Genomic DNA, 18,738 nt, shown 5'->3' with positions numbered 1-18,738 from the left:
TTAAATTACTCAAATTTATGTTTGTGAATGAATGACATTTAAATCAAATTTCTTTACGCCTTTTATTTTCATCTTTATCAACAGAATAAAAACACACCTTTGGAATCAATCTCTGTCTAGGGTCTCTAACACAAACACTCATGCAAATCAAACACACACACCAACATCAGCAAACAAATATGAGCACTAAATAATCACCTATGGCAGCTCATTAAAGAAAATAAACACTTAAAGGGACAGTTCCCTACTCAGATTAAAAGGAAAGTTCTGCAGAATTACGTGAATACGTTATCGCGCGGAACTATCCGTTTAAGCCTATTCTTGGACTAAAATAACTTTAGTGAGTGTTTCGTCCAGGGGTAGGCTTCATCTGGGTGCGGGAAATGGGCCTCATCGATTTTGTCTAGTGCACACACTGATCCACATTCTCTGGAAGAAACTATTAGAAAATTAAAAAACAATAGACAGATAATCATGATAGTCAACAGCTTAGTTCTGCATGGTCATATTATTACATGAAATTACGTATATTACGTACGTATTTGCCTATGATAAGCCTTGTGCTAGCTAGGCAACGCCATTCCTATTGTGCCCAATGGGCGGCACCGAAAGCGTATCGCAGAGAACGGTTCAATTTAAAGCTTTCATTAATAAGTAGCAAAGTAAAAATGCCCAGGTATGGAGTTAAGGACAAACAGAAATCTTTAATATATGCCATTTACTGGAAGCCTTTAACCAAAACAACTTACAGTCAAGCGTGCAGAATTTTATTTACATATGGGTGGTCCCTGGAATCAAATTCACTATCCTGCCGTTGCAGCCGCCATGCTCTACCAACTGAGTTAGAGGACTAGAATCTATCGCAGAGGACAGTTCAATTCAAAGCTTCGTCAAATAAGTAGTAGCAAAGTAAAAATTCCCTGATACGGAGTTAAGACAAAACACACATAGAAACCATCTTCACAACAACAAAATGGTCCAGTATCAGAAGTTCAGAACAGCTGATCGCCAGCATGGGGACCTAAGAGTTTCTCACTTTTCCCGATTATCGCCAAGACCAGATAATACTTGACAAGAACAATCATGGGCTAAAAGGTAGTTGACATAAAACACATACTGTACGCAAGAGATCCTTCCTTAAGATGTTCTAGATGCCGCAGCAAAACATTCAGCGTTTCTCCACACCACCAGCCTCCCACTCTTAGATTTATATTATTTCATTCTTTAACCTGAGAATCCTAATTGTTTTCAGCTTCCTCCCACGCCACACACCTGCACGACTGCCAAATCGTAATACACCCCACACATGCAGTCTCACTCAGTCCCTTCTCTCACCTGTATGTTAGCAGAGCTACAGCGAGGTGGGTAGCAACAAACCGATGCGTTTAAGACAGACCCCACTCCACCTCAATAACTCCCTGTGCGTCATGAGGAAATAGGCAAGACACGGTGAGGCGAGGGGGGAGAACCAGCCTAGGGTGAGAGCAGGATGGAGATGGTCAACCAGACCCCAAGGACGGGAGGGTCCTCTAGGGGCTAAGCTTACTGGCTCTTGGCCTTCTCTCCCTGGCGGGCTGGGGGCTGGGCGAACCACAAGGAGAGCAGCATGATGAGGTGACACAGGTGGAGGGCTGCTGAGCTGTATATGGTAGACGGGTAGGTGTTCCACGACAGCTCCACCAGACCTAGGATCAAAACCCTGTCCACAGAAAGACCAGATAAGACATAACGTGAGAGCACAACGAGTGACAATAACAGGCCTTTTGACCCATCTAGGCTCAGAATTTATAGTAGACAAAAATTAGCAAATGTTCCCAATTCTGCATATGCATGAAATCTACATGGATGTCAATTAAGATTTATGAAAATGTACCTTTCCATTTCTACACATCGCTGCCAAAAGCCCCCCCCCTTACCGGAGTAGGTGAGCCAGCTTCTTGACCCCTCCACTCCAGAGCAGGAAGGGTAGGGTGTGGAAGTACCAGACATAAAACTGGTAGTGCAGCGAGCGGCTGAAGCACATGCCGATGAAGTTAGACGTGAAAAGGATCAGCACCATCTGTGATCGGCTGTTAAGGTCCAATATACAGTGCCTTCAGAAAGTATTCACACCCTTTGACTTTTTCCACATTCTGTTGTGTTACAGCCTGAATTTAAAATGGATTAAGTTGAGATTTTGGGTCACTGATCTACCCCATAATGTCAAAAGTGGATTATTATTAAATTTTTTGCAAATTAATAAAAAATGAAAAGCAGAAATGTCTTGAGTCAGTAAGTATTCAACCCTTGGTTATGTCAAGCCGTAATAAGTTCAGGAGTAAAAATGTCCTTAACAAGTCACATATTAAGTTGCATGGACTCACTCTGCGTGCACTAAGTGTTTAACATGATTTTTGAATGACTACCCCATCTCGGTACACCACACATACAATTATCTCGGAGGTCCCTTAGTCGAGCAGTGAATTTCAAGCACAGATTCAACCACAAAGACCAGGGAGGTTTTCCAATGACTCGCAAGGAAGGGCACCTATTGGTAGATGGGTAAAAATAAAAAAACACACACGTTCTTCCTAACTCAGTTGCCGGAGGGGAAGGAAACCGCTCAGGGATATCACCATGAGGCCAATGGCAATTTTAAAACAGTTAGACTTTAATGGCTCTGGAGACAATTGAGGATGAATCAACAACATTGTAGTTTCTCCACAATACTGTGAAAATGAAGCCTGTACAGAACATTCCAAAATATGCATCCTGTTTGCAATAAGGCACGAAAGTAATACTGCAAAAAATGTGGCAAAGGAATTAACTTATTTTTTTTATTTTTATTAAGCAGGGTCGTGTTTCAGAGGACGCATGGCTCTCGACCGTCTACCCCTTTTTCTCCCCAATTTCGTGATATCTAATTACAGTCTTGTCCCATCTCTGCAACTCCCCTATGGACTCGGGAGAGGCGAAGGTCGAGAGCCATGCGTCCTCTGAAACGCGACCCTGCCAAGCCGCACTGCTTCTTGATACACTGCCCGCTTAACCTGAAAGCCAGCCGCACCAATGTGTCAGAGGAAACACTGTTCAACTGACGACTGAAGTCAGCTTACAGGCGCCCGGCCCGCCACAATGAGTCTCTCGAGCACGATGGGACAAGGAAATCCCGGGCCAGTCAAAGCTTTCCCTACCCCGGACGACGCTGGGCCAATTGTGCGCCGCTTCATGGGTCTCCCGGTCACGGCCAGCTGTGAAACAGCCTAGACCGCTGCGCCACTCGATTTAAAAATCGTCTTGAAAATCTAATGCAAGACTTCAAAATTGCTGTCTAGCAACAACCAACTTGACAGAGCTTGAATAATAATTTTAAAAAATTGCAAATATTGTACAATCCAGGTGTGCAAAACGCATAAAAAGACTTACCCAGAAAGACACACAGCTGTAATCACTGCCAAAGGTTATTCTAACATGTATTGACTTAGGGGGTTGAATACTTATCTAATGAAGATATATTCATGTCTTATTTTCCATAATACCTTTTTCTTCCACTTTGACATTAGAGTACTACGTATAGATCATTGACAAAAAAATAATACAATTAAATACATTTTAATCCCACTTTGGAACAACAAAATCTTGAAAAAGTCAAGGGGTGTGAAAACGTTCTAATAACTATATAACAGGCACAGTTGTTTGTATGTTCGTATTTGGTGTAAAAAAAAACAACATGGAAAAAATATAAACACAAAGTAATTGGGTTTTCTAACCCATATCCACTAATAGCACTCTTTAGTTAAGATATACACTAAACACTGGTACTTCATGGCCATAGAGACAGACCTAATTAAATAAAGGTTAAATAAATAAAAAAGAACAAGGTAACAGTGTGTGTTAAGAGATACAGAACACACCGGTACTGTTTCTAGTCATGGCTCCAGAGACAGACTGAGGAAAGGATATGATCTGAGGTGAGTTTCTGTGCAAGGAGGACTCTCTTGCCTGGCTCCTTCAGCAGTTCCATGATGCTCTCTTCAGGCCTGAGGAGAAACATGTGTTGGTTTAATTCAACAGAGAGCACACCTGGTTAACAACAAAAAGCAGAGATGGCCAGAACCAAGCATTGGTGTACAAATATAATTTAGGCTGCATCTCATTTTAGGCTTCACTAGGGCCAAGAGTTTTGGCCTGACCATGAAAAACTCTGGTCCTAGAGATAACTCCAGTAGCACCTCTCTCACCTCTTCCAGCGGCGCAGGGCAAATAGCAGCAGGGCTAGCAGGTGGGTGGCCAGGAGCACCAGGTGGAAGTAGCGACTCAGGAACAGCCACTCCGGCAGGAAGCGCCAGTTCACTGTCCATGTGAACATGAACTGACGACCCAGGTCAAAGGACCGGGTCATATAACCAATTGGATTCTCCATCAGGAAGGGTAGGCCCAGCAACAACTGTGATGAGAGAGAGGTGAGGTGGAGTAGAGATGGACAATCAACAGAATGGAAATAGAGTAGGCAAATCCTAATTGTCCACACAGTGTGGAAATTGGATGGAACGCTGGGGACAAGAAGCATCTGTGAGTAAAATCTAAACGTAACAGTTAAAGCAGATGAAGGAGGTCCAAACCTGGATGGCAGCACAGAGAGAGAGCTTGGGTATGGTCCTCATCAGGCCAAACTCAGACAGCAGGAGGAAGAGAAGGCCCGGGGCGAACAGGAGCACGTTCATCTTCACAGACACTGCTAAACTGTCCACAGCAGAGGTAGAGGAAGTTGTCATTCAGACCATGTGACAGGGGGCTACCACAGTCAGATGTTGAGTTCAGCAACTCAGTTCTGCCCATCTAAATTAGAGCGTTATTATCATGAAAGGTGTCCCATATTGGCCCGCACACTGAACCAAGTTCAACTTCGCTATGATCATTTCAGTTTAACTGAGCTAGGCTCCAGCTGTGCAGAACCAGGGTTTACACTTGCCTGTAGAGCACGCAGCCCAAAGTCCAGCGGCCGTCCAGGAAAAAATTGACGGCTCCAAACAGCATCATCATGGCCACGGGGTCGTTGAAAAGACGCAGGACGAAGATGGAGTGGATCCGGTAGGAGGCACAGCACACAAAGAAGAATACGTAGGGAGGAACCTGGAGAGGGGGAGAGTCAAAATCATGGAATAGATTACAGTATTATAAAGTGATGAATTCCAAGTTGCAATAAAAACTAAATAATTTTTTTTGGGGGGGGGGGGGAATGACAACTAGCTAAGTACCAAAAAAATAACGTCACCTTGGAAAACAGCCTACAAAGGAATAAGTGTTGCATCTCACCTTCTTGGTGCGGTGGTATATCCTGAAGACGAGTAGCAGAGTGAGCAGGTAGAAGACAGCGAACAGGTACTGGGCCAGGCGGATATTCACCCCATGGTTGGTAACGTAATACAACGCTGTGAAGATGTACACAAACCCTGCTGGGTATCTGGAAAGGTAGGTTCAGAAATCAGTTTCAAGACTGTGATCTTGTTCACGTCAAGAGATGTCAGACTGCAGGCACACACAGACACACACACAGGGAAAAGTGCAATGCTTTGTCATGGGTCTGGTGAAGATTCAAATGTATTTATAAAGCCCTTCTTACATCAGCCGATGTCACAAAGTGTTATACTGACACCCAGCCTAAAACCGCAAACAGCAAACAATGCAGGTGTAGAAGCACGATGACTAGGAAAAACTCCCTAGAAAGGCAGGACCCTAGGAAGAAACCTAGAGAGGAACCAGGGTGTATTCATTAGTCGGATTCCGTTGCAAAATGTTTGGTCTGTGGCAAAATGTTTTGCAACAGAAACCGTTTACTCAAAAAGGGAAAAGTTTTACAACGAAAACAAGCATTTCTATTGAACAAATTCAGGTAGGTCCCTCCGTTTCGTTTGCTTCCTAGAGAAAACGGGAAACCATTTCCGTTGCAAAAAGTTTTGCAACAGACACGTTTTGCAATGGAATCCAACTAATGAATACATCCCCGGGGTTGCCAATACTGGTATTGGAACCTGGTTCCTTAACTTGTAGAGTGCCACGTATAGGGTGGTGGAACTTACACCAGAGGGCCTGTGTCTCCTTTGAGCTGGGTGTAGTCGTAGGTGCCGTTGATGACTCCCTCTACCTCATCCATATACGCCTTCCAGTCGATCTCTGTGTCTGCAGGAGAAGACATTCACCAATGAATGACCGGTTGCATTGGCAATAACTTGTCATATACATTCAACAAATGGGGTCAAAGATGTGGACGAAGGTACCTAAAGAATCAGGTGACAGTAAGAACAGGTCAACAGCAACTACCAAAGAAAAAGAAAATCTAACAATAAAGGGAAACTGTAGCTATACATTAAAAACGGCGATGTGTGAATTTTCCCATATGTGGTTATACCTTGGCTAGTAGAAAGGGTTGGAAGCAATTTTTCAACTTACCTGTTCTTGATGATACTTGCTTCGTTCTCAAATCGGAAGAAAAATATCTTATAAATGTCTATGTTGAGTTACATGTGGTTCTCCAAAAACCAGAGAATATTTTGAAAGGTAGTAAAAATCAAAATTTTGGATCGAGTGAGAAATGCCTCGACTGGGTGTAGATCTTTGTTTTGGTCGCACTGTGTGATACACTATCATCTGCTTCCACAAGTGGCGATGGCGCATAGAAATGACTAGTTCCTGCAAAGATGTTGGGAAATGCAAGATGCCTGGCAGCTAAAATGGCGATGGAACGCCTCACTGTGAAAAACGTGGATTTTACTATCTTAATGACTACTCTCTTTTTTGGAGAACCACCTGCAGCTGAACACAGATAGACCTTTCTTCCGAATCGAGAGAACGAAGCATCTGCAAGAACAAGTTACTTAAATGACTTCTGACCCTTCCTACTTGCTCTCAAGAACCCAAGGGATTCTACTTTATACCAAGGGTTCTCCGCTATAAGCACCAGTGGGACCACGTGAACTACAATCCCGACACTCTGTTTGAACATTTAGAAACCTAAATAATAAATAATTGCTTGTGATATGGTTTTCCAAACATATGGAACTTATCTTTCATTTCAGCAATAAATAATATTTGGAATAAAAAGAGATTCACTTTACTGTAGCTGGTTTGCACAGTTCCATACCGTTGTTTACCTTGAGCCAACGAACTACACTTCCTCCACAGTTACACTTACATAGGTGTTGAGCACGCTAGATAGCACTGGTGTCGTCTGTAATAAGCACTGTAACATGGAGATATGTCCATGTGGGAAAACAAACCATAACTCTATAAAGCAAAGGTGTGCAGTAATTGAACAGATATGTTCCCAAAACCATACCGCAAGCAATGTATTTTCAACGTCAGGAACGAGCGTCTGGGATCTTAACAAAAGTCCCCCCAGCAGAAGATACTACAGTCAATAGGGGCCAAAGCACATAGGCGTGTCTATGAATGGGTTAGCCTCTATAGTGCCAACTGTCAAAGTGAATTTACAGACGTGGTCACGGTCCCTTGTGATGTTGCCTAGTATGGACGAAATATGTAGCTCTCAATAGTTGTGGCAAGTTTAAGTGTTGTTGACAGGAGAAGCATGTATATACATCTGGTCGGGGGAGCATTAATGGCCCGTCTGAAGGTTAACACGCATCACTTGCGGTACGGTTTTGGAAACAAGGAACGTTGCTATCTTCATATCAGCGACAAATATACTTTTAAAAACCCCCACAAATGGTTAAATTATTACACGACAGAGTTTGGGTTAGTGTTCTCACATCGCTCGTTTACGCAAGACAGATGGAAATCCACCTGTCCTAATTATTGTAACAGTATAGCGTCCTTCCCTCTTCTCGCCCCTACCTGGGCTCGAACCAGCCACCCTCGAAGTATCGTTACCCATCGCGCCACAAAAGCCGCAGCCCTTGCAGAGCAAGGGGATCAACTACTCCACGTCTCAGAGCGAGTGACGTCACCGATTGAAACGCTATTAGCGCGTACTACCGCTAACTAGCTAGCCCTTTCACATCGGTTACATTAGCATGCTCTGAACACCAGTGTAACCGTAACTGGGTAGGGAGAAAGTGTACTGTAGTTCGTCAACTGGAGGCACACACAGCTTATGGATCAGCGCAGAACTGCTGCAGTAAGTGTATATTTTTGAAGAGTTTATTGCCGATACGAAAGATAAGGGGCATATATTTAAAAAACGGGTTCGCAAGTGATTGTTGACGTTTCTAAACGTTAAAACACAGCTTCGGAATTGTAGTTCAAGTGCAGCCAAACGTGGGCGAAGCTAACTACTGAAAACCATACGAATAATAAGGGTTTAAGTTTAATATTAGGCATGCTAGTAGATACCATAGACTTGCAGTCGTTGTGCTAACGTCAGTTAAAATTGGCTCGCGAAACTACCACTACCTTCCTTCATACTTAGACATACAAATGGTATCCATGAGTTCATCTGACTCTGGGGAAGTAGATAAAGGGCCTCAATATTAAGGACCTCCTTGCCGAAATCCCGAAGTACCCTTTTAAGGCTAGCCGCATGCTCAAGCTAAACCGCTAGCTACTTACATGCTACTTTTTGTATGACCCATATGTTTATTCCGATCTCCAGGAACCACAGAACAGAGGCGACCAGTATTGTGTACTCCGCCTTGAATAATATCAAATGTTTCTCCTGCCATAGTTTTCGAAGTGTCGCCCACACTCGAGACAGTGGACCAGGTGATGACTTTTTCTTCACACCTCCTGCCATTTCGGCTTACGCTAGCTACGTGGCGCGGCGGCAACAGTACAGATTAGTACCCCGTCACGTGATTCAGTATAGCGTCACCAAGTCGTTGGGGAGTTCGTTTTGCATGACCCGGTGCCCCGGGTGAGGAAGCGTTTGTACATTTTACACCATTACATTGGTAATTAAAGATGCCACCGACAAAAATGTTTGTTATTTATCTTTCATTCTCACTGAAAGCAAGCCTAAGACGCGGCAGATGTGTTCTCTGTGCGCTATTTCTAAACTTCCCTTAAATTTCGTTTTTGCGTATTTTACTTTTGGTTTTGTACACCAGCTTCAAACAGCTGAAAATACAATATTTTGTTATGGAAAATATGCTTCACAGCGGTTTAAATGGTACAATACTTGCTTGTTTGGTCACAAACTGAAATTAGACAAACGATTCGAATGTTTGTGTCCAGGAAGGCGGAGCAATTTCTTTATAGTGCAACTTTAAGTGAAATTCTCAAAATACCCAGGGAACCGGGCCATTTGCTTCACCCGAAGATGCGTAGTTTCCAGGAAGGAGAACATGTCATGTGATCAAAACAAAAAGCACATTCTTCCGGCGAAGACAACTGGAGTGTTTTTGAAAGGTAAAAATGTACAATACTGATTGATTAAGTCCGTTTTGACCCTTTGGCTGTTGCAAAAGAGTGCACAAATACTGTTGTCATGTTATGGTCTAACATTTGCGGACATAGGCCACATTTAAGACTAAACAAAGACGATATTTTAGAGGTCAATGGCAGGTCTTCCAGTTAGCAAAATATTTCAATTAGCTAGCTAACAAAACATTTGCTTGCTAGCTAACCAACTGTAGTTATTGTATATATCCACTCTGTGGGCCAGCAACTTCAATGTTTATCGAAGTAGGTATCTGAGATAGCATAATGTCAATGTTGAACGTGATATTTTGTTAAATGTAGTTCTGGGCCGGCTACATCTTAGAACTGGTTGTGCAATGGGGGGAGATGGCGCTGCAGTGGCTAGCTGCCATTTTACGGGCTCCTGACCGATTATGCTACTTTTTTTGTACATAATATTTCCGCCATCGTTACCAATGACTGCAACCGCTTCTGGACATCGGGAACAGCAATCACTAACCTCGATTTAGATGAATATTTATTCATCAAAGAGTCTGGACCAGGCTCGAATCACCCGGACTCGAAAAGGAAGGAACGGCGCAAGAGAGGCAAACAAGCTTACAATCACTAGAGAACAAACTAGACGAGCTCCATTGTAGTCTATCCTGTCAACTGGAAGAATAGGATAATCTACAGTACCAGTCAAAAGTTTGGACACACCTACATATAGCTGGTTTTTCTATGCATCGTCAAGACCGAACGGCAGCTTTGGGTAAAGTTAAGGGGGAGGTGTGTGTCTCTCTTTGTTAACAACTGGTGGTGCCTGATCTCGAATGTTAAGGAAGTCTCAAGGTTTTGCTCGCCTGAGTTAGTATACCATACTATTTACAACGAGAGTTTTAATCTATACTTTTCGTAGTTGTCTATTTACCACCACAAACCGATGCTGGCACTAAAACTGCACTCAACAAACTATAGGGCCATAAGCAAACAAGAAATTGCACCTCCAGAGGCTCCTAGTGGCCAGTCATTTTAATGCAGGGAAACTGAAATCCGTCTGGTAATTTTTACCAGCATGTCACATCTGCAACTAGATGTGAAAAAACGCGATATCACCTTTACTCCACACACAGAGACGCATACAAAGCTCTCCCTTGCCCTCCATTTGGCAAATGTGACCATAACTCTATCCTTCTGATTCCTGCTTACAAGCAAACAGGAAGTACCAGTGACGCGCTCAATACGGAAGTGGTCCCATGAAGCGGATGCTAAGCTACAGGACTGTTTCGCTAGCACAGACTGGAATATGTTCTGGGATTCATCCGATTTAACATTGAGAAAATTACCACATCAGTAACCGGCTTCATTAATAAGTGCATTGACGACAACGTCGTCCTCACAGTGACCATAGGTACATATTCCAACCAGAAGCCATGGATTACAGGCAACATCCACACTGAGTTTAAGGCAAGAGCTGCCGCTTTCAAGGAGCGGGACACTAATTCGGGCGCTTATAAGAAATCCAGCTATGACCTCCGACGACCCATCAAACAGTCAAAATGTCAATACAGGACTAAGATCGAATCCTACTAGGTCGGCTCTGATGCTCGTGGCAAGGCTTGCAAACTATCACGGATTATAAAGGGGAAACCCAGCCGGGAGCTGCCCAGGACCAGGACCAGCTGGCAAGCCTACCAGACGAGCCAAATTCCTTCTATGCTGCTTTTGAGATAGACAACACTGAACCATGCATGAGAGCACTAGCTGTTCCTGACAACTGTGTAATATCGCTCTCCGTAGCCAATGTAAGACCTTTTTAAACAGGTGAACATTCACAAGGCCGCGGGGCCAGACGGATTACCATGACGCGTACTCAGAGCATGCGCTGACCAGCTGGCAAGTGTTTTCACTGACATTTTCATCCTCTCCCTGACCCAGTCTGTAATACCTACATGTTTCAAGTAGACCACCATAGTCCCTGTGCCCAAGAACACTAAGGTAACCTGTCTATGACTATTGCCATGAAATGCTTTGAAAGGCTGGTCATGGCTCACATCAACACCATCATCCCAGACACCCTGGAACCACTCTAATTCGCAGCCGCCCCAACAGATCCACAGATGATGCAATCTCTATTGCGCTCCACACTGCCCTCCACCTGGACAAGAGGAACACCTACGTGAGAATGCTGTTAATTGACTATAGCTCAGTTTTCAATATACCATAGTGCATCTGGGATGGGCCCTCACATCCTCAGTTCTACAGCTGCACCATTGAGAGCATATTGACTGGCTGTGTGGTAGCTGCTTGGCATCTGACCTCAGGGCACTACAGAGGGTAGTGCGTAGGCCTGGTAGTGCGTAGGCCTGGTACATCACTGGGGCTGAGCTCCCTGCCGTCCAGGGCCTCTATACCAGGCAGTGTCAAAGTAAGGCCCTAGAAATTCTCAGACTCCAGCCACCAAGTCATAGACTGTTCTCTCTGCTACCTCACGGCAAGCTGTTCTGATGCACCAAGTCTGGAACCAACAGGACCCTGAACAGCTTTTACCCCCAAACCATAAGACTGTTAACTGAATAGCTACCCAGACTAACTATTGATCTGCATTGAACTCTTTTGATTCATCACATACGCTGCTGCTACTGTTTATTGCCTAGTTCCTTTATTCCTACCTATGTACATATATCTACCTCAATTACCTATGACCCCTGCACATTGACTTGGTACTGCTACCCAGTGTATATAGCAAAGTTATTGTTACCCATTGTCTATTTATTCCTTGTGTTATTATTTATCTATTTCTCTCTTTTCTCTGCGTTGTTGGGAAGGGCCCATAAGCAAGCATTTCACTGTTAATCTACACCTGTTGTTTATGAAATATGTGACAAATAACGTTTGATTTGATCAAGCTAGCCAAGGAATGTACTCTAAAATAGTGTAGGCGAGCCTACCGTCCAAGGACCTTATGTTATTTTCAGAGAGAGACTGGCTGTGACAGCCAAATACTCCATTTCTAAATGTGAATCGGTTCTCTTGCATAACGTTTCTAGAAACATAAAGCCCTTTACTTTCATATCACATCAAAATTAATTTCGCAAATGCAAAATATACACACTACACTGTTTTAACTGGCTGCAACTGTGTTCAATAAGTTTAAGTGAAGGAAGCAAATCATAGAGAAAGCAGACCTTATTGCAATCATCTCTGATGGGTGGTCAAATGTTTGTGGGCAAGGAATAATTAACTACATCATCTCCACACCTCAGCCAGTATTCTACAAGAGCACAGACACAAGGGACAACAGACACACTGGTCTCTACATTGCCGATGAGCTGAAGGAAGTCATCAATGATCTTAGACCACAGAAGGTATTTGCACTGGTGACAGACAATGCTGCGAACATGAAGGCTGCTTGGTCTAAAGTGGAGGAGTCCTACCCTCACATCACACCCATTGGCTGTGCTGCTCATGCATTGAATCTGCTCCTCAAGGACATCATGGCACTGAAAACAATGGATACACTCTACAAGAGAGCCAAGGAAATGGTTAGGTAATGGAAGGGTCACCAAGTTATAGCAGCAATCTACCTCACCAAGCAAAGTGAGAAGAATAAGAGCACCACATTGAAGCTGCCCAGCAACACCCATTGGGGTGGTGTTGTCATCATGTTTGACAGTCTCCTGGAGGGGAAGGAGTGTCTCCAAGAAATGGCCATATCACGGTCTGCCGATATGGACAGCCCCATCAAGAGGATCCTCCTGGATGATGTATTTTGGGAGAGAGTGGTAGCCATTGCACGGATTGAGGGAGACAATGCCATCCTCTTAGACTCTGCTTACGGATTTCTTCTCTTACAACTGCACTGCCCTTCCCACTTCACTGTTGCTCCAAGCAGAGGAAATTGCAGTTCTGAAATGCATCAAAAGCGTGAAGACTTCTGCCTGAAGTCCATACACGCGCAGCGTAAATGTTGGACCCCAAGTATGCTGGCAAGCGCATCCTATCTGGTGCAGAGATCAACCAGGCCTATGGTGTCATCACTACCGTGTCTCACCACCTTGGCCTGGATGAGGGCAAGGTTCTTGGCAGTCTGGCGAAGTACACTTCCAAGCAAGGGCTTTGGGATGGAGATGCAATTTGGAAGTCGTGCCAACATATCTCATCAGCCACCTGGTGGAAGGGACTTTGTGGATCTGAGGCTCTTTCCCCTGTTGCCTCCATCCTCCTCCAAATCCCACCAATATCAGCTGCCTCAGTGCAACTGGTCCTTGTTTGGGAACACACACACCAAAGCACGCAACAGGCTGACCAATACAAGGGTTGAAAAATTGGTGGCCATCCGGGCAAATTTGAGGCTTTTTGAGACTGACAACGAGCCATCCTCAACAAGGTTGCAAAGTGACAGTGAAGATGAGGTCTCAGAGTCTGATGTTCAAGAGGTGGACATTGAGGAGGTCCAGGGAGAAGACATGGAAGCCTGAGAGGAAGAAAAGCTTTAGTTTAGACTATCATTTTACAGATGTATGTTGAAAATGTTTTTGGGATATGCGATGGATCATTCAATATTCCCTGTCTTTTGTTGTTCAGTGAAATCATCCCATGTGAAGAGTCAACTCATTTAATTAAAGTTCAGTTTGTAACTAAAATAGTTTTTATTTCTATTGGAAGGATTTAATCATTTGCAAATACAGTATGTCTGTTTATGATAAGGTAAAAGGTTTATGTTTCTGTCTCCATATGATATGGTAAATATATCCAATGCAAAAAACATCTACATTTTAAATGGTATTAATATTAATTTGCATATATTCCCGTTAATTCCCATACATTCCCGTTAATCCCCACGGAAAGTTTCCACCTCTGAATATTCCCCAAAATGTGCAACCCTAGTTACAACACATTTCTGGTGGCCGCCTTCTGTTACACAGAGGTGTTTGGAGCGTGCTAGATGGCTCATCAGCAGAGGTGGTTGCCACTGTTTTCCGTCTGTCTTCCGCATTAACATAGAGCTATGGCCGTATGGGAACACTAACCCTATAAAAGGTGTGTAGTCATTTTAACCTTTTTGTTTTTAAGAAAAGTATTTCTCGCTGATATGAAAAACCGTACCGCAAGGGATCCGTGTTCACATTCAGACCGAGCGTCGGTGTTCTTTGCGAAAGTCCCATGGGAAGAAAACACCTTGATCAATAGGCGTTCATTTGGTATTATCTAGCTAAACCGGTTCTATTTAGCCAAGGAATGTAAAGACCGTGTCAATCACCTGAAAGTCAATCAACGGTATTTGAAACCAAGCGCCGTCATCATATGACACCTAGAAAGACTGATGTGGGTTCCCCCATTCAAAAAGGTAGCTATAATGCCGCCATAATGCCACCTAAGTCATCAATGCAATGAAACACATTTCCAACTTTGCTGTGCTTGTGAGTGAAGGCACTGAATATGTAAATAGTCATAATTATCTGTGTAATAGTATAGGATTATGAATTATTTGAAATGTGTTTCCTTAGATTATAACGTAATATAGCCTAAACCAATCAAATGTGAATAGCCAACATATTTTTGTGCATCTTTGCATTCTGAGTAGCCTAATCCAGTTCACTGTCAAAGTGCTGAAAATAAATAGCAACCAGCGTTCTCTGACACTGTGCTGTCAAAATATAATGATAGACATTTTCAAGCATTTCACTGACATTTCAAAGAGAATCGTGCAGCTGCAGATTTAATTGCAGCTTGTCTGAGTGACGCATGGCCCCCTTGCTATCATGCTGAAGAGCATCCTTCATATAACATGTTTGGCTGTATGTCTGTTTCTGTACTGTAGGCCTGTTACCAGGGGGGTGAGAAGAGACAGTGTGGAGTGTGTGTTGGGGAGGGATGGAGGAGTTTCCAGTGAGGACGGTGGAAGGGCTGTGTCTCGGCACCAGCTTGGCTATATCTGGCTTCTTCTACTACATCTACAGGAAAAAGAGGAGAACAGTGGACAAGCTCAATGTTAGTAGTCTGCCCTGCCCTGTATCTATTCCTTCAGACTACGGCCTAGATTCAATCCGTATGGCTGAAGATCCACGTTATAGCGCGATTGAAATGTAAGGCAATGTTCCCACATTCAGTGACTGCATGCTCCATATGTCGTCTCAAATGGAAATGCCCTTTTAAATTTAAATTGCGCTGTGACGCGTTTTTTTCCGCTACACGAATTGAGTCTAGGCCGTAGTCTTTACACGCTGTAAATAAAGTACAAAACTAATTTTGAGACATGGGGATTTTTTCCATAGAAATTACTGACATTTCTATTTGCTTGTTTCAGGATGCGCCGCAGTTGACTTTGGATGGGAAACTGGCAGGCCTTTTGAACGTGACACCAGGAAAGTGTCTGCAGTATGTTGTCATTGAAGGTAGGCATATGGTTATCTGTGTCAATGGGGAAACATTTCTGAGTGTGTCACTATGATCATTTTATTATGATGTTGACTAGACCCTGTTCTCTCACTTATTGGTGTGATGTGGCAGTTCTTAGTATAATTAATGTCTCTATCCATGGTGCGTGTGTGTGTAGGGGCAGTGCAGCCTCTGGGGGAGCCTTTGAGGAGTCAGTTCCAGGAAGGCAGTGTGGGGGTGGTGCAGAAACTCATGCTGAGGGAACACAAGCTGGTGTGGAATAGCCTGTCTCGCACCTGGTAGAAACACTCCTGATTGACGCTCCAAATGTAATGTGAAAGACTAGTATCATCTGTATTACCACTTTGAATGATACACTTTAATATGACTAGGACCGTCTGATATCAAATATACACTCCTCAGTGAAGCTAACATTTGTAAGTTTGGCTCTATACTCCAGTATTTTGGATTTGAGTTTCAATGTTTCATGTGATGCAACGGTATTTGAAGGTATTTTCATACATATCCGTTTTACCATTTAGAAATGAAACCACTTGATGTATATAGTCCCCCCCCCCCCTCCCCATTTGAATACGTTTTTGTTCCATAAGTATTTGGACAAATTCGCTTATAGTGTATTAAAGTAGTCAAAGGTTAGTAATTGGTCCCATATTCCTAGCACGCAATGACTACAACCTTGTTGGATGCATTTGCAGTTTGTTTTGATTGTGTTTAAGATTGTTTTGCCCAATAAGAACTAAATGGTGAATAATGTATTTTGGAGTTTCTGAAGTCTTCTACATTTAATGTGGATGCTACCATGATTATGGATAATCATGAATGAATTGTGAATAATCTTTGTTCCTCTAACTCCCCCCGTGTAGGACGGACAGTGAGCGTGTGCTGCACCAGAGGGTGAACGCGGTGCCCTTCAGCCTGGTCGGGTCGGACGAGGCCAACGTGAGGGTGCTGTGTCCCCTGGAGGCTTCGGGGCTGGAGATGGAAATCATCCATGAGAAGTTCCACCAGGCCACCTATGGTTTCACCGACATCATCGGGCAGTACCTCAGTGGAGAGAAGCCCAAAGGCCAACTGGAGACTGAGGAGATGCTCAAGGTGAGGTTTGAGTACATTTTTTTATGTAGCAATATCACTGATAGATTACTTACGATAAAAACAGTATATTCATTCCCCAAGTTCCACAATACGATACAAAAATGTTATATTGTGTTCAGGATGAGGGAGGTTACTATTGCCCCAAATAGTGAGAGTGTGTTGCTCCATAATCCTGACCAGTTTGTCTTTCTGTATTTCTAGGTTGGCGCTACTCTGACGGGTGTAGGCGAGCTCATCCTGGACACGGACCGGGTGCTGAAGCTCCGCCCGCCCACCGACGGCTCAGAGTACTTCCTCACCACCTCAGACTTTGAGACCCTGCGGCTGGAGCAGGAGGGCCAAGCGGTGGTCTGGCAGGTCCTGGCCTCTGTGTTCGCCCTGGCCGGGTCCGCCATCCTCTTCTGGTTGGGCCACCGCTACTACCGCAGCCTGAGGGTCCGCTGGGACCAGGAACGGCTGAGAAGGGAGTTTGAGAGGTTGGCTGCTGGTGGGACGGGGGAAGGGTCTACGGCTGGGGATACACAAGAGGGGTCTGGGGAGCAGGAGACACCCTTGGGAAACGCCTGTGTGATCTGCCTGACCCAGCCGCGTAGCTGTGTGCTGCTGGAGTGTGGGCACGTGTGCTGCTGCTACAGCTGCTACCAGGCTTTGCCCAAGCCCACCTGCCCCATATGCCGGCAGGTCATCAAGAGGGTGGTGCCCCTCTACCAGGCCTGATGCCCAGCCTGGGAGAAGAACAGATATGTGTTCTCATGGTTGGTCTATGTATGTATCTTCTGGGGTGTTGTTACCTGTACTCCTAGAAAGACACGGTCAAGGTGATAGAATGGAGACATTTTATAATTGACATTTTGGCTGGCTGTAAAACCTTGAAGATACGTCTCCACATAGAGGCAGGAGGAAAGAGCACCAGAAGGACCGAACTCCACTGTGATGATAACAACAGTCACCCTGAAAATACAGCTTTGGAGAGCCGAGGAGAGGCCTAAGCTAGCAAGACAGAGCAGGACGTGCACACACCAGTCCTTAAACCCCTCACAATGTCAGAGAGAGAGACCAACTCTTGATAGACCAGGCAAACCATCGCTGTACTTATTACACTGTAATAATTACCTGTGGTTCTTGGCATTCTCAACACAAATAGGCTAGGTGCAGCTACTGTATTAACAATGTGAATCTGAGGTTTGTGAACATTTTGAAGCACTTAGCTTCATAATACATATGCATTTAACAGCTGTTGATTTTGGTTTTGAATAGTAAATACATGTTTATATACTGAACAAAAATATAAATATACAGATTTTTACTGAGTTACAGTTCATATGTAAATCAATTCATTAGGCCCTAATCTATGGATTTCACATGGCTCGCAGCCATGGGTGGGCCTGGACATACTCACTTGGGAGCCAGCCCATCAGAATTACCCCCCCCAACACACACACACACACAAATGGCTTTATTACAGACATATTCCTCAGCACACCCCCAGACGATCCCGCAGGTGAAGAATAGTTGAGGCCGGTTGGAAATACTGTCAAATTCTCTTAAATTACTTTGGAGGCGGCTTTTGGTAGAAAAATTAATTCAATTCTCGGGCAACAGCTCTGGTGGGCATTCCTGAAGTCAGAATGCCAATTGCATGCCCTACCTCAACTTGAAACATCTGTTGTGTGATAACTGCACATTTTAGTGGCCTTTATTGTTCCTGGCACAAGGTGCAACTGTGTAATCATCATGCTGCTTAATTAGCTTCTTGATATGCCACACCTGTCAGGTAATGGATTATCTTGGCAAAGGACTAATTCTCTCTAACAGGGATGCAAAGCAAATTTGTGCATTTTTAGAGAGAAATAAGCTTTTTGTGCATGTGGAACATTTCTCTGATCTTTTATTTCAGCTCATGAA

At 44.0% G+C, this 18,738-nt stretch overlaps 2 protein-coding genes across 4 annotated transcripts; one reads left to right on the top strand and one right to left on the bottom strand.

The window, feature by feature from the left end:
* Positions 1 to 43: 43 nt before the first annotated feature.
* On the bottom strand, positions 44 to 8,773 carry alg3 (ALG3 alpha-1,3- mannosyltransferase). 2 transcript variants are annotated; one of them, XM_038963584.1, is made up of 9 exons: positions 8,548 to 8,773; positions 6,060 to 6,159; positions 5,296 to 5,443; positions 4,952 to 5,112; positions 4,602 to 4,722; positions 4,221 to 4,426; positions 3,943 to 4,019; positions 1,917 to 2,061; positions 44 to 1,699 (listed from the first exon to the last, which is right to left on the bottom strand). In XM_038963584.1, exons 1-9 carry the CDS (start codon positions 8,729 to 8,731, stop codon positions 1,543 to 1,545), a joined length of 1,299 nt encoding a protein of 432 aa, XP_038819512.1. In that variant the 5' UTR covers positions 8,732 to 8,773; the 3' UTR covers positions 44 to 1,542. The 2 variants fall into 2 exon arrangements, with proteins under 2 accessions (XP_038819512.1, XP_038819513.1); XM_038963585.1 differs by lacking the exon at positions 8,548 to 8,773 and adding an exon at positions 6,430 to 6,567.
* Positions 8,006 to 18,529, top strand: mul1a (mitochondrial E3 ubiquitin protein ligase 1a). 2 transcript variants are annotated; one of them, XM_038963586.1, is made up of 6 exons: positions 8,006 to 8,116; positions 15,161 to 15,330; positions 15,647 to 15,734; positions 15,896 to 16,016; positions 16,602 to 16,833; positions 17,035 to 18,529. In XM_038963586.1, the coding sequence occupies exons 2-6, from the start codon at positions 15,214 to 15,216 to the stop codon at positions 17,548 to 17,550; spliced, it is 1,074 nt and encodes a 357-aa protein (XP_038819514.1). In that variant the 5' UTR covers positions 8,006 to 8,116; positions 15,161 to 15,213; the 3' UTR covers positions 17,551 to 18,529. The 2 variants fall into 2 exon arrangements, with proteins under 2 accessions (XP_038819514.1, XP_038819515.1); XM_038963587.1 differs by lacking the exon at positions 8,006 to 8,116 and adding an exon at positions 9,304 to 9,345.
* Positions 18,530 to 18,738: the final 209 nt, after the last annotated feature.

Source organism: Salvelinus namaycush, chromosome 25 (assembly GCF_016432855.1).
Source record: "Salvelinus namaycush isolate Seneca chromosome 25, SaNama_1.0, whole genome shotgun sequence".
In the NCBI taxonomy this organism is placed as follows: Eukaryota; Metazoa; Chordata; class Actinopteri; order Salmoniformes; family Salmonidae; genus Salvelinus; species Salvelinus namaycush.
The sequence above is the reverse complement of the archived record's forward strand: the minus strand, read 5'-3'. Positions and strand labels throughout refer to the sequence as shown.